The sequence below is a fragment of the Cuculus canorus genome, chromosome 21, assembly GCF_017976375.1.
Source record: "Cuculus canorus isolate bCucCan1 chromosome 21, bCucCan1.pri, whole genome shotgun sequence".
Lineage (NCBI taxonomy): Eukaryota > Metazoa > Chordata > Aves > Cuculiformes > Cuculidae > Cuculus > Cuculus canorus.
Window position 1 is genome coordinate 4709781 of NC_071421.1, and position 14966 is coordinate 4724746.

At 45.6% G+C, this 14966-nt stretch overlaps 1 protein-coding gene across 1 annotated transcript; it reads left to right on the forward strand.

Moving 5' to 3' along the window:
* The first annotated feature begins 1611 nt into the window (after positions 1-1611).
* PGD (phosphogluconate dehydrogenase) lies at positions 1612-14592 on the forward strand. Its single transcript, XM_054085634.1, has 13 exons — positions 1612-1814; positions 3477-3552; positions 4197-4376; positions 4513-4578; positions 5672-5790; positions 6368-6437; positions 6801-6935; positions 7622-7811; positions 11010-11140; positions 11346-11479; positions 11755-11854; positions 13366-13488; positions 14277-14592. Exons 1-13 carry the CDS (start codon positions 1807-1809, stop codon positions 14394-14396), a joined length of 1452 nt encoding a protein of 483 aa, XP_053941609.1. The 5' UTR covers positions 1612-1806; the 3' UTR covers positions 14397-14592.
* The last annotated feature ends 374 nt before the right edge of the window (positions 14593-14966 follow it).

Here is a 14966-nt window from a genome sequence, read left to right on the forward strand (position 1 = left end):
CAGTTCTTTATTTCCCACTCTGGTCATTCATCCTTCATGTGCGGTTGGTTAAGGTTCTTGAGTTCGGACATCGGATATGCTGTTGCACTGAATTATTCAGTTGTTTTTTTAATTGCGGTCCTCATTTCCCTGTTTAATCTCTGTACACAAGGTATACAAGGTATATGCTGTATAAGTGGCCTTCTTGAACAAATCTCTTTGCAAACTGATTTTCATCCCAGCGAAGGAGTGTATCAGCAACACTGTACATTAATTTCAGGTTTTCATTTTCTTGTTTTATTTTGTAAATATATCTGATATTTGGAGCTTGAGTATACAAAATGTAAATATAGTTCATGTATTTGTACTAACTCTGATCCATTTGCTGTATAGCCTTAGGTGTGCAATGCAGATATCTAACTGTGTATGGTAACCTTGCACCACTGAACTGTTAGTGAACGAGGTGAAACAATAAAGGTACAACCAGTGCATTAGCAGGTATAATGTCTGCGCCTTTTATTATGATTTAATTACTTGTATCTTATATTGATTACTTGTTCTCCAAACAAGCTTAAGCTTCTGTGAAAATAACTTTGTCTCAGCTGTTCTTGAGAAAGATGGTCCACTGCTCTTATCTGAGGGAAAAGAAGGAGGGAGGATATGTTGTGCAGCATTTCCAGGTAGGTTTTGGATGTTTTCAGGAGATTCTTTTGCTTGAGTTATAGAGAATGGTTTGGGTTGGAAGGGACCTTAAAGATCATCCAGTTCCAACCCCTCTGCCATGGGCAGGGACACCTCCCACTGGCTCAGGCTGCCCAAGGCCCATCCAACCTGGCCTGGAACACCTTCAGGGATGGGGCAGCCACAGCATCCCTGGGCAACCTGGGCCAGGGCCTCACCACTCCCATCCTAAAGAAATTCCTCCTTATGTCCAGTCTAAATCTGCCCCTCTCCACTTTATACCCATTGCCCCCAGTCCTATCCCCACAGCCTTTGTGAACAGCCCCTCTCCAGCTTTCCTGAAGCCCCTTCAGGTGCTGGAAGGTCTCTCTAAGGTCTCCTCAGAGCCTTCTCTTCTCCAGGCTGAACAACCCCAACTCTCTCAGCCTGTTCTCATGTGGGAGGTGCTCCAGCCTTGGATCATCCTTGTAGCCTCCTCTGAAGATAAAATAAGTTTCTTACAGTGAACTTTCTCATCTGGGGACAACTTGAGAAGGATGGGGAGCGCATGAAATGAAACCACTGAAACAACAGCCCAGTGCGTGGCACCAGCTCTGCCTCAGAGACTCCCTGTGAGTTGTCCTTGTCTGAAAGCAACAAGTTATTTGTGGCTGCCCCATCCCTGGAGGTGTTCCAGGCCAGGTTGGATGGGCCTTGGAGCCCCTGAGCCAGTGGGAGGTGTCCCTGCCCATGGCAGCGGGTTGGAACTGGATGGGCTTTGAGGTCCCTTCCAACCCAAACCATTCCATGATTCTATGGTTCAGATCCATTCGCTCTCGCTGCCCAAAGCCAACGCCTTCTGGCTGATAAAGGACTGGCCGAGAGCCCCGCCCTTCGCGAGATGCGCGGGCCCTTTAAGGGGGGGGGAAGGGGCACCATCGGCCCATGGGCGGGGGGCGGGGCCAGTGGGAGCGGCGCGAGCTCCTCCTTCTTCCCCCCCACGCGCGGCTGAGGTGGGGCGCGAGCCAGGTTGAGCAGCAGAGCCTCGAACCTCCAACTGCCCCAGTCCCGCCAGACCGAGAGCCCGGAGCCGCGCGCGCCAGGCCGAGCAGCGGAGCCCCGACCGCCGGATTCGCGCCCTCCGCTCCCCTCAGCGCCGCCGCCGCCATGGCCGAGTGAGTGCGGGCGCGGGCGGGGAACTCCGCAAAACCGGGCAGGGAGGAGGGGATTGGTGACAGAGCGAGAGGCCTTCAGGGCTGGGGTGGTGGTGGTGGTGGTGGACCCTCCCGGCGCGGGGAAGGGAATGGTGGGGTCTTTGGGTTGGGAAAAGGTCTTGGAGATCAGCTGTGACTGAGGCCGGGATGGGGGGGCGCTTCTCTTGGTGACGGGATGACGGGAAAGAGGCTGGAGAGGCGCCAGGGGCGGAGGCTGAGGGGGAATCGTAAGTATTTGGCAGAGATAGTGCTCAAAGACAGAACGGAATCCACAGCAGCTGTCTCTGCCTCTTGCTCTATTTCTTATACACCCCGAAAAGAGTACGATGCAGAATCTGTTAAAACTAAGCCTGAAATGCAGAAGGAATTTGTTTTTCCCGAATCATAGAATAGTTTGGGCTGGAAGGGACCTTAAAGCCCATCCAGTTCCAACCCCCTGCCATGGGCAGGGACACCTCCCACTGGCTCAGGCTGCCCAAGGCCCATCCAACCTGGCCCTGAACATCTCCAGGGATGGGGCAGCCACAGCTTCCCTGGGCAACCTGGGCCAGTGCCTCACCACTCTCATCGTGAAGAAATTCCTCCTTACGTCTAGTCGAAATCTGCCCCTCTCCAGTTTATACCCGTTGTCCCTCGTCCTGTCATTACAAGCCTTTTAAACAGCCCCTCCCCAGCTTTCTTGTAGCCCCTTTTGGGAGGAATTCCTCCACAGAAAGGTTCTCAGGCACTGGAAATACTGCCCAGGGAGGTGATAGAGTCCCCATCCCTGGAGTGTCGGAGATGGGACATGGTCCAGTGGGCTTAGCAGGGCTGGATCAGTAGTGGGACTCGATGATCTTAAGAGCCTTTTGCAGCTGAAACCGTTCTATGATTGAGTCTGACCCTACTTACCCACTGCTGAACCAGATCTCAGCGCCTAATCCACCCTTTTTCAAATATCTTCAGGAATGGGGACACCACCATCTGCCTGGGCAGCTGTTTCAGAGCCTGAGAACCCTTCCTGTCAAGAAATTATTCCTGCTAGCCTACCTAAACCTCCCCTGGTGCAACGTGAGGCTATTCCTTCTTGTCCTTTTGCTTGTTACTTGGGACAAGATTAGAAGTGAATGGGCTGAATGTTTCTGCCTGCACGGCCATTGCAAGCTGGGCTGGAATATCACGTTTCCCTCTTAGCCCAAATCTGAGACAGGTTTTATTGCACAAGCAATGATGTAGAGTTCAGATGCAATGATCTCGTGCAGCATCTGTTAAACACAGAGCTTCAATAGAGCTGGATCCAGCAGGCACACATCAGCTGCTCACGGTACTCCCTCCCCCCCGTGCAGTGTTTTGGATTCCTTGCTGTTCTCACGCACACAGTTGTGTCTTGGTAGTGAGAAGAAATCCTGGTGATTGGAAACACACTGAGTGTTGGTCCCGCTCCACCAGGCTGAGTGAGAGCCCTGAGGATCTCTTGCTGTGATAGCCTACAGAATTAGTTCAGAGCACGAGCTGCGGTGTGTTTTAGAAGGGGGTGGGCTGGCAAAACACCTGACAGGATCAGAAAGGCCTGACAGAGGGTAGGGCTGCTAGAGCTGGATCACTGCTGGTGGGACTTAGCAATTCTATTCTTCTACCTTCTAGAGCTGACATTGGTTTGATTGGACTTGCTGTGATGGGTCAGAACCTTATTTTGAACATGAACGACCATGGCTTTGTGGTAAGCAAGGGAAAACATTGTTCAGACAGGCCAACTTACTAGCACTGGGGATTGTAGCTGAGAATTTTGTGTGTGCCTTTTTTCTTTTTTTCCTGTGATGCTTTAATGAGTGTTATTTCCTCCTTTTAGCTGCCCTTTGTCCTGTTTCCAGGGAATAACGTCAATGCATGCCTGTACTCAGGTAGCTGCCTGACCTAGAATTGTAGAATCACAGAATGGTTGGGGTTGGAAGGGACTTCAAAGCCCATCCAGTTCCAGCCCCTGCCATGGGCAGGGACACCTCCCACTGGATCAGGGGCTCCAAGCCCCATCCAACCTGGCCTTGAACCTCTCCAGGGATGGGGCAGCCACACCTTCACTGGGCAACCTGTTCCAGGGCCACCCCACCCTCACAGGAAAAAAAAAATCTTCCTAATATCTAATCTGAATCTCCCCTTTTTCAACTTAAAACCATTCCCACTAGTATGACTTTTCCCTGATATTTGCTTTGGGCTTGGCCATAAACCATATGTTCTCAAGGCACCTGCTCTGTGCCTTTAGGGAAGGTAGAAGTGAGGAGAGTACTTGCTTATGCGATTTGTAGTCTGAACACAAGTAACTGCTCTTTTGGCAGCTTTTATTAACATGTTTTCTTGCTCTGTCAGGTTTGTGCTTTTAACAGGACGGTTTCCAAAGTGGATGACTTTTTGGCCAACGAGGCCAAGGGAACCAACGTGATCGGTGCTCACAGCCTGGAAGAGATGGTATCTAAGTTGAAGAAGCCCCGTCGTATTATGTTGCTGGTGAAGGCTGGAGAGGCAGTGGATGACTTCATCAATAAATTGGTGAGGCAAACAATCTTTCTACCTGTGAATTCCTGCTGTCTTTTGGAGAAGCTTCCTCTGGAAGATCTCAATTTTTCATCATTAATGAGATTTTGAATGCACAGAGAAAACCAAAATGCTGATTTACTTTTGGCAGGTGCCGTTATTGGAAGCTGGAGACATCATAATTGATGGTGGGAATTCTGAGTATAGAGATAGCACGGTAAGCCTGTTTTCCACTTAAAGTGGATAAATAAAATACACGTAATTCTTTCTCCTCTGATCATCAGAATGGTCAGTCAATAAGATGCCATCTGCCTTCTGCTCAGGGAAGGCCCAACTGAGTTATCTCTGCAGAACTAGATCATGCAGCCTATTACAAAGCAATTATTACAGTAGTTAAGGACTGTTCTATAAGTATATTTTTATAGAAGTTACCTAATTCATCAGAGAATATTTTTATTGACGTTTTTTAAAGAGTGAAGACATTTAGAAAATTCCTGTTACAATCTTAAAGAGATTTTGGGGAGATTTGAAAATCTAAGGGTATTTATAGATTATTTGTTATGTCTCAATACTACATGACCACGGGAAAATCCAGTAAGACAAAACTGCTGGTTTGACTGTCTCTGTAATGAAAACAGCAGTGTAATGATCTGTTGGGTTTATTTTTAAAAAGAAATCTGCTTGTGAGCTGCTGTAACCGCAGAAGTTATGTTAGCATATCTGGGATGCTTACCGGATGTTGTGTTCAGATTGGTACTTCTGAAGCTTAGAAGGATGCTGGTGTTTGTCTGTCTGCTTTGGCGTTCTGATCTTGGGAAAATGTGTTGGTCTTGCCAGAGTAAAAACAAGTACTAAATGAGAACTGATACATGGGGACCTTCCAGCTCCCCTTATGAATCTCAGCCTGTGCTTCTCTCCCACTCAGAGGGAATTAGTTTCCCTTAGTCCATACTTACTCCTGCATTCTGCAGTGAACTCGGCAACTCCACCCTGCACCTAGTCTGCCTCCCCCGCATCTTTGCACACAAACTGTGTCACCTGACACCTTTTCCGCCCTCAGTACTGTTCATTTTTGTCTGGTGCTTATAAGGGCTTTGTTTTCTCAGCTTATCTCTTTCGCAAGGATCTGCCTCAAAGCAACAGGAAGTTTCCTAACGTTCGCTTTACTGTACGTACAAGTTTTCTCCACATCTGTCTTGTAGCCTGTCCAAAACAGAATCAAAAACCTAATTTTAGGTCTGAATTGCAAACGTTTGTAAGACTCTGGCATTAAAAGAAATTAAATAATGCTCCTCTGCTATTTGTTCCAGAGGCGTTGTAACGAACTACGGGAAAAGGGCATCTTATTTGTTGGAAGCGGTGTTAGTGGTGGAGAGGAGGGTGCTAGGAATGGTCCTTCACTCATGCCAGGAGGAGCCAAAGAGGCTTGGTAAGCATGAGCTGGGCTATTTTTCTTCAGAATGGTCTCAACAATAGCTTTCTATTCAGTTTGAGAGCCAAGGAAGGGAAGGAGGAGGGGTGTGGGTGTGGAGAGAACAAGATACTTTGCCATCTCATTTCCTCAAGGCTCAAAATGTCTCAGCCTCACTGTGGTCATGGGCCAGTGCTGAGCTTTCATGACAGGCAAAACGAAGGCAGGTTTTTCTTCCAGGAATTCACAGGCAAAAGTGGTACCTGCAGAAACCTGAGGGGAAAAAAGTGTGCCAGGGGAGAAAGGAATTTTGGTTAGATCTTAAACAAGTACTATTTCTTGATTATGATTTTTTGTTTTGGGCCCTTGGCACTTGGAAAGCAGTTAGCCATGAAACAGGCAGCAGCCAACATCCCCGCAGTTACGCAGGTTATAAAAGGAGGCTTCAGTACATGTTAGTACTGACTATTGAAAACAGTTTATTTTACAAGCTTCTGTCATGCTGCCTGTGGTTTTGTACTTGGTAGGTTTTTTTCCCTCTTGTGGTGTTTGTGTCCTCTGCCTATATGCTGAAGTGTGTTATTTGTGCCTGCAGGCCTCACATCAGGAACATATTTCAAAGCATTGCTGCCAAAGTGGGATCTGGGGAACCTTGTTGTGACTGGGTAAGTATTTATTTGGCACTTATCTTAACTTGGGGTTAGATCCATGCATAGGTAGTTTGGTTGCTGAAGCTCACGCGTGTTTGTCCTTAATGAAACCGGCAACAGTGGTGGGTTGATTTTCTGTCTGACTGCATTGAATTGAAATTTACCACCTGGGAATAACTTACCCCAGACAATGGAAAGACAAAGTTTTGTGGCTGGGTCACGTGCTGCGGGAGCTAAGTACATCTGTGCCCACAGTGTTGTCGGTTAGCACTGGGCTGCCTGCCTTCCTTCAGGCAGAAGGAAGCTGTAGGCAGATATTAAACACTGGAAGTGGTGACAGCAGTGTTGTTAATGGCGTTTTGCAATGTCCACTGACAGGTGGGAGAGGAAGGTTCTGGACACTTTGTGAAGATGGTGCACAATGGGATTGAATATGGAGACATGCAGCTGATCTGCGAGGCCTTTCACCTGATGAGAGATATGCTGGACATGGAGTACAATGAGATGTCACAGGTGATCTCTAGTTTTTTGTGTCTTGCCTTCTTGAGCCATGGTGGCTGTGTGCCGCCAGTGGAGGCAGCGGGGCTTGGGTAAAGCTGCTGTGCGTACAGGAAGTTTATATTTCTGACACACCTTCTGCTGAGGGCAGTGCACAATATTCCTGAGCTTCACCTGAGGTAGGGAGCTGTGAGTACGTACACCTGAATGTTTATAACAGTTGTCTAAACTGTCCCATTCTATGGCTGATTTCTCCCCAAAAGGCACTTTCTTGTAGAGGTATTGTAGCCTGTAAAAGGCTAGTAAAGCATTGAGCATTATAATCAAGCAGGCAAATCTTGCAAAGAGGTCGTTGAAGCAAGTCAATAAGTATGGTGTGTCTTGAAAGAGCAGTTGTGTTTCCAGTTGTGCTGAAGATGAGAGGCAACGGGATGGGCTATGCCTCTGCCTTCCCTGTTGGAGATGAGGGCTCTGAGTCTGGGCTGTGGCCCTTGCATTGTGGGGCTGCTGCACAACAGCCTTTCAGCAGTCCTGGAGTCACTGGTCGGTGTGGCGGGATATGGTAACCAGTGACTGAGATGGCCTGGCCCCTTCTCTGTGTACAGAGACCAATAAATCAATTGATACATGCAGATAATTGGTGAATGTGTGTATATATATAAATACACGTATACACATACGCACTTTTTCTCCTCTTGCAGGTATTTCAGGAATGGAATAAGACAGAGTTGGACTCTTTTCTGATTGAAATCACAGCCAATATTCTCAAATTCAGAGACAACTATGGCAAATACCTCCTCCCAAAGATCAGGGACAGCGCAGGACAAAAAGGCACGGGAAAGTGGACAGCCATTTCCGCCCTGGAATATGGAGTCCCTGTCACACTCATAGGTAACTGATTCTTCGATCTGGCTTTCCTTTGTCATTCTTACCTGCATGTATCACATCACAGTAAGAAGCACAGTAGTGGGTAATCTCAGAAATGACCCCATGCTAGGGCTTGGCTTGCAGAAGGGACTTTTCTAGGTGTGGCTGTTGCAGTCTTTCAGATCTTAAAAGCCGTTACTGGTTTTGTTTCCCAGGCTTGTTTCTACTTTGTTTCTCAAATGTTAGTAGAACTATTATCATGCCTTTGTCCTTGGCATCTTTGCAGTGCTGGTGATGACAGGGGACAGGCAAACATAAGTGCCATGGTAGAAGTGTCATGCTAGATTCATGCAATGTTGCTCCCACTAATCTTCCACCTTATCTGCTACTCCAGGTCTCATCACAGCCTTAATATTAAAAAGAAGAAATGCTGGGGACAGGACAGCCTCAAAACCTGTTGCTTGACCACTGCTTGATAAGCACTCAGACTTCTAGAAAGGCATGAGAATTATTTTTCAGATACCTGCCTAAGTCTTCTCTTTCTGTGTTTCAGTTTAACTAACAAAGCATTGGAGTTGACTAAACAGGAGCACAAGGGCTGGACTGTGTTCTGGGCTGAGGAGCACAGACAGATTTTATTAAGAGTAGCAGCAGGCTGCTACCTTGGGATGGTGGCTGCTGGTTTTCCACACACCAGTTGATTGTGGTGTTTCCTTGTATGCTCTGGAGTGCTGCTTGGTTTTCGTTTGTGGCTAATAGGCTGATACAAAGCTAAACTAAGACAATGGAAATGTAATTGCTTTGAATTACATCCCTACCTGCTTGTATGCACACCTAAAAGCCTTGCTACCTTCCCTTTGTATAACCAGGCCTCTGAAGGGAATGGTGACACAGGAGTTGTCTACATCTGCAATGCATTTAGAGTGCTCTCTTGCCAAAAGTCTGATGTAGACTTTCCTCTTGAGTAAATGAGATCAATCAACAGGTTCATAAAATCATAGAATAGTTTGGGTTGGAAGAGACCTTAAAGATTGTCCAGTTCCACCCTCTTGCCATGGGCAGGGACACCTACTAGATCAGGCTGCCCAAGGTTCTTTGTTATCTGATTGGCTTTAATTGTTATGCTTTCTCTACCTCTTTTTCCTTTGCCTCAGCTGGTCAAGTCCTGTTGCATTAGAAGATAAGAAAGCTATATTCAGTAGGCTAAAAGAGAATAACTGCAGTGAAAGCTGTCGGAGAAACATGAGTGCATTCCAGCAGCGCATTTTTACAAAACAAGTTTTGTAAATGGTCATAATAGTCTACTTCAGCTGCAGTCTTTCAGTTCTAGCCTTGAAACAATGTTTCTCATTTGTGTTGTTAATATTCTCTTGTTTAGGGCTCTCACAAAGATCAAGGGTGGAGGAGGCACTCCCTCATTAAGTCCTCGGCAGTGCCAGAGGGGCGTTGTTGGGTAATGATGAGTTATTAGGGAAATATGTGTAATCATATTTCCCTTGTGTAAACATAGCCAGTCTTAGGGCAGTTGCTCTGTGTGCGGTTTTTCTGCCTCAGCATGACTCGCACACTTCTCGTAAAAGAAGAGTCATGCTCCCCCTGGTTTTCCTTGATTTTCCCACAACGCTTTTCCTCTCTGGTGTAGAAGGAAGTTTTTGCAGAAACGGAGAGGAGCCAGTTCCAATTTTGATCTGGTCTGTTAGTCCTGTTTCAGGGAGGATCTAGGATCTTGTGAAAAACATTACTCTTTTTTTTTTTTTCCGGCTTTGTTTGGATAGTTTGGCGTTTTGTGGTATTTTTGTTGCAATTCGTGACTCACTTAAAAAGTGGAAGTGTAAAGACTGTAACAAACGCTTTCTTTCTGTCACACCCTGGAGAGTAAGCTATTTTATTTTCCATGTAACAATACCATCTTCAATTGCAAATAAGTACAATTCACAGCAGCATGATGAGGGATTTTGACTGAGCCAGCTAAAGAGATTGACATTCAGGCTTTCTCTTTAGGAGCCAATGATTCTGCTTGGCTAACTCTAGCCCTGGCAAATGACATTTAATAACCTGCTTAGTGGTGTTATAAAACTTTCTTGCAGGCTTCAAAATACTACGGTTATGGGCCTACCAGATTTGTAACACTTATTTCCTCTTGTAAGTTAACCTGCTGATTTATTCTTGATTTTTAATTGCTTTTATTTTCCATGTGTGTATTTTAAGCCACATCTAGTTAATGTGAGTTGGAGAGAAATTGCATCAGCTTTTTATCTTCTACAGTAATTAATGAAGTCTTCAGCGTTGCCTGTCCCTAGGCTGCAGTGCAACACTGTCTGCTGTAGACAGGAAGAAATCTTTTAAGTTGTGGTGGTTTAACCCCAGCTGGGGCCTAAAAGCTCCCCCAGAGCCGCTCACTCACTCCCCCTAGTGCGGTGGGAGAGAGAATCAAAGTAAAAAAACTGGGTTAAGATAAAGACAGCTTAACAAGTAACGCAAAAGCCACATGTGCAGGTGAGGCAAAACAAGGAGTTCTTTCCTGACTCCCATCGGCAGGCAGGTGTTCAGCCATCCCAGGAAAGCAGGGCTCCATCACACGTAACCGTTACTTGGTGGGAGACAAATGCTGTGACTCCCAATGTCCCCCCTTCCTCCTCCTTCTCCCAGCTTTATATGGCTGAGCATGATGTCATACAGTGTGGAATATTCCTCGGATCAGTTTGGTCAGCTGTCCTGGCTGTGTCCCCTCCCTGCACTGGCTGGAGGGGTGGAGTGGGGAGCAGGAAAGGCCTTGGCTCTGTGTAAGAAGTGAGCACTGTTTAGCACCGAGTAAAACATCCCTGTGTTATCAACACTGTTTGCTGCACAAATCCAAACCGTAGCTCTATGCTAACTACTGTGGAGAAAATTAACTATCCTAGCCAAAACCAGCAAAAAAAAGTAAGTTCTTAGAACTAAGTTGGTGACGGTTCCTGAGGATAAATTTTCATGTGGATGACTTGTGGCTTTTTTTTCCTTTGTCGTTGTAAAGCTGTATCAGTCAACATTTACCTCATGGTTCTGCTGACTGGCAGTTTGGTTCCTCAGTAACGTTGCTGAAATAATTAACTTGTACACCTCTCTTCCCATGTGACTCAGTATCCAGTGGCACTTTCACTGTGTGCCTGAGGACAAATCTTTACAGGCGTAGCAGTGATTCTGACCTTTCTAATGAACTGCTCTTTCCTACCATCCTTCAAGGTGAAGCGGTGTTTGCCCGGTGCCTCTCTGCCCTCAAGGATGAGAGAGTACATGCCAGTACGGTGCTGAAGGGGCCTAAAGTGACTGAGTTTGCTGGGAACAGGAGCGACTTTCTGGAGGATGTACGCAAGGTGAGTGGCTTTGCTTGCTGGAGCGCTCTGTTAAAGCTGCTTATCAAAGCGGGATTTGGATGCTGTAAACCCTGGTGAGGAGCTCCTCTATTCATGACAACTGGTTCCTCCTTCCAATCGGTGGACTAAGCAGAGCACGTAAACTGTGAAGTTTCTTGTTCAGCTTTGTGGGAACTTCACTTTGAATGTGAATTTGTTTTTGTAGGCCCTGTACGCTTCCAAGATTGTCTCATATGCACAAGGCTTCATGTTGCTGAGACAAGCAGCCAAAGAATTTGGCTGGACGCTGAATTACGGTAGCATTGCACTGATGTGGAGGGGAGGCTGCATCATCAGGAGGTAAGTAAGATGAGGAGATAATTTAGTCACTGAGGAGAGAAGAGCAACCTACTCTGTTTATGTGGGGGTAGACTGACAAGCCTAAAGGTGTTCGTTGAAAATCGATGAAGTTAATCTGCTGCTAACGTACCGAGAGGCTGATCCTGTAGACATCTTTGTCAGTGTTTGGAATCCGAGTCTGGCTGAGTCCTATTTTGCAGTGGAAGTTTTTTATTCTGTGCCTTTGTTGGAAGCTGTGAAATGTTATTCCTGTCGTTTACATGTGTTCTGCCTAGTGTGTTCCTGGGAAAAATCAAAGATGCTTTTGATCGGAACCCTGAGCTTCAGAATTTGCTGTTGGATGATTTCTTTAGGACAGCTATTGAAGACTGTCAGGTGAGTTTCCAAGGAAGAAAGAGCATAAAACCAATAGTTTACAGTTTAGATTTCTTCAGCTTCTTTCCCAGGGGTTACCTTCCCAAGTGTATTTAGACTGAAAAAGTGAAAAGGGAGAGGGCATCCTTGAAACCTGTTTATACAGAATCCTCCATCCCAAATATCTTTAAACAGCCCTTAAGTTCTTAAGTGTGTGTGTGTCTGTATGCTCGTAAGGTAAGGGTATAGCAATTCATCATTGATGGCTTCTTTACCCTTCTGTGGTGGAGCATATCAGCCTTACAGGATCAGGCCAGGGAAAACTATACAGCTGGAGCTGTTTAAAATTGAAGAAGGAAGTTCCTGTGATGAGATAGGCTGCACTGAGCTCCAAACTAGAGTTTAATCAGACACCAGGGCTAGTGATTGGCTCTTGTAAATATGCCACCAAATGCCTCTTGCCTATGTTTCATCAGACAGTTGGAGAATGTTAGTTCTAAATGAAGAAAAAAAGGAAGCTGCATCACTGACGCACTACGCTATAAATCAGCATCCAGATACATCAAGCGGTGAAGTGAGGTCTCTGTAATGTTGCAAGATATATTTGTACTGTCAAACTAAAAATAATGCAGGAGCAAAAAAACATAGAGTCTTTGTTGTGTCATAGTTCTTCTCTCTGATAGTAACCAACCTACTATTGGAAACTTCAGGTTTCCGTTTTGCTATTACAGAAGAGCTTTAGGCCAAAATCTGTTCATTCAGAACGATGACATCAGGAAAAACTATGTAGCCTGTGTGAATGTTCTCATCACTGCCCTGCATCTTGTGCCTTCTGCACGCTTGGGCTTCAGTTGCACAGTGTATAGGGCGCTGTTCTCTTACCATCGTTTACAGTAGCACCAACATAACAGCATTCCAGACTCAGCCTTCATTAGACCTAGGTGTGTCCAAACAGTGTCCTGATTTGCATGGAGTTGACAGGCAGAACTAAAACCAGATTATCTAATTGACAGAGGAGTTGTATATTATCCTTAGCAATTCTTTTAACCAAAGCTGAGTATTCCATGCAGGTTCCTAAATCAGATGTACAGTAGAAATGAGGATTATCCATGTCTGAAGTATCATGCTGATCTCCTATGCCCTTGGGTTGGTTTTGTACTCTACTTGATTTAGACATCCTGAAAGCGCCTCGGTGTTTGCTCAGTGTGTTCATACTCTTGGGACGCGCTGATTAAGTGTACGTGAAAGAACAGCATCGATGGTTGAGGCTGTGGCTTGATTGCACGCAAAGTCTGTGTCTGCCCTCTTACTGCGCTGTTTGTTAACTCTATCTTAACTGCTGTTATTTTGGATCAACCTTGTTCACGTAAAATCAGGAATCGACAGCTGTGCTTGCTCAGACTCGATCGCTGGATTCTGTATAATGTGAAACAGCCCATGCTGTCGCGCTAGAATGGTTCATACGCCTGCACGTGCCTCTGAGCAAACACGGATTAGTTTGTTTCTTCCCCCTCCCTTTTCATGTCTCTCAGGACTCCTGGCGCCGTGTAATCAGTATTGGAGTACAGATGGGTATCCCCATGCCTTGCTTCACTACAGCACTTTCTTTTTATGATGGGTACCGGCATGAAATATTGCCAGCTAACCTGATTCAGGTGGGTGCCTGCAATGGTGTCACAGATCTTCTGGGTGTTGAAATACTATCATGTTGTTATTTTAACACTGAGCTAAAGGCCATGGTGGCAGCATGTCCTAATCGCTCTTACATTGTAAAGATAAAGGCATAGATTGCCCAGTAGAATTCAGTTAAACCTGAAATTCACCAAAATGAAATGCTGTGAGATGTCTGGATGAGAGAGATTAGTGCCCAGCATGTTTTAATATTTCACCTGTGAACCAAGAGTAATAGAATAGTTTGGGTTGGAAAGGACCTTAAAGCCCATCCAGTTCCAACCCCCTGCCATGGGCAGGGACACCTCCCACTGGATCAGGCTGCCCAAGGCCCATCCAACCTGGCCTGGAACACCTCCAGGGATGGGGCAGCCACAGCTTCCCTGGGCAACCTGGGCCAGGGCTTCACCACTCTCATCATGAAGAAATTCCTTCTTATGTCCAAACTAAATCTGCCCCTCTCCAGTAATGATATCTTTTACTCAAAGTGCTTTATAAAGAAGTATCTTTGAACTTTGGAGTAAATGCTAGCTTTTTAGATTAGTACCTAGCAGAAATAATTTGTCTTTCTACAGAACTGTTAATTACTGAGTAATTAAGTAAATATTTAATTACAGTGATTTTGCTAATAATGAGAAAATAAGTTTGGATGTTCTAGTATTGAAGTCAGATTATTTCTGGTATTCCTAAGTATCAGTAGGTTCAACTTCTAGTACTCATATGACTTGTGATATTCATGCGTCTCTTTTATATGTGTATTCTTTTATTCTAGGCTCAGCGTGATTATTTTGGGGCACATACGTATGACATGTTATCGAAGCCAGGTGTGTTTTACCATGCTAACTGGACAGGCCGTGGAGGAAATGTGTCCTCCACTAGGTACACTGTGTAATCACCATATCTCCTCTTGAAGCCAAGATACTGTAGATCTCAGATGTTCTTCCTAGAATACCACTTTTTACTGTACTATGGTAGAACTTGTGTTTGAACACCTTTGTAATAACTCGTGGGTATATTATATATACACATATATATCTCAAAAAATATATATCCTATAAGAAAGCTCAATAAATTTGCTTATAAATGCATTGAGGTGTTTTCTTCTCACTGCTGCTGCCCAAAACTGGCTCAAATGTCTTTGTGCAGTGTTTAGTAGGACACACTTTATAATGATAATGTTTTTATTGTATTATAGTGCATAAACTCGTAGGGATCAAGATAGAGATGACAGCATTTCAGTAGTTGCCCAAGTGGAGAGTAGCAGACAGTCAGCACAGTAACGCTCCACAAGCTTCCAGGGAGGTAAAAGCCGTGTTTTGGTTGCCATCGTTTGTTCCCAGCAGGCGTTAGCTTGGTTCTTAAAGATTAATTCCTGGGAGCTCACCTGCACGGTCTTGCACAGGGTGAGCTCTGTCTTTGGTGAAAGGTGGGCTGAGTTGTGGAGAAACTTGAATGCAGGCCG

Coding starts and splice junctions, on each gene's coding strand:
- PGD (XM_054085634.1), top strand. Junction 3,553..4,196: donor TGAACGACCATGGCTTTGTG/GTAAGCAAGGGA, acceptor TTGCTCTGTCAG/GTTTGTGCTTTTAACAGGAC. Junction 7,812..11,009: donor AGTCCCTGTCACACTCATAG/GTAACTGATTCT, acceptor CCATCCTTCAAG/GTGAAGCGGTGTTTGCCCGG.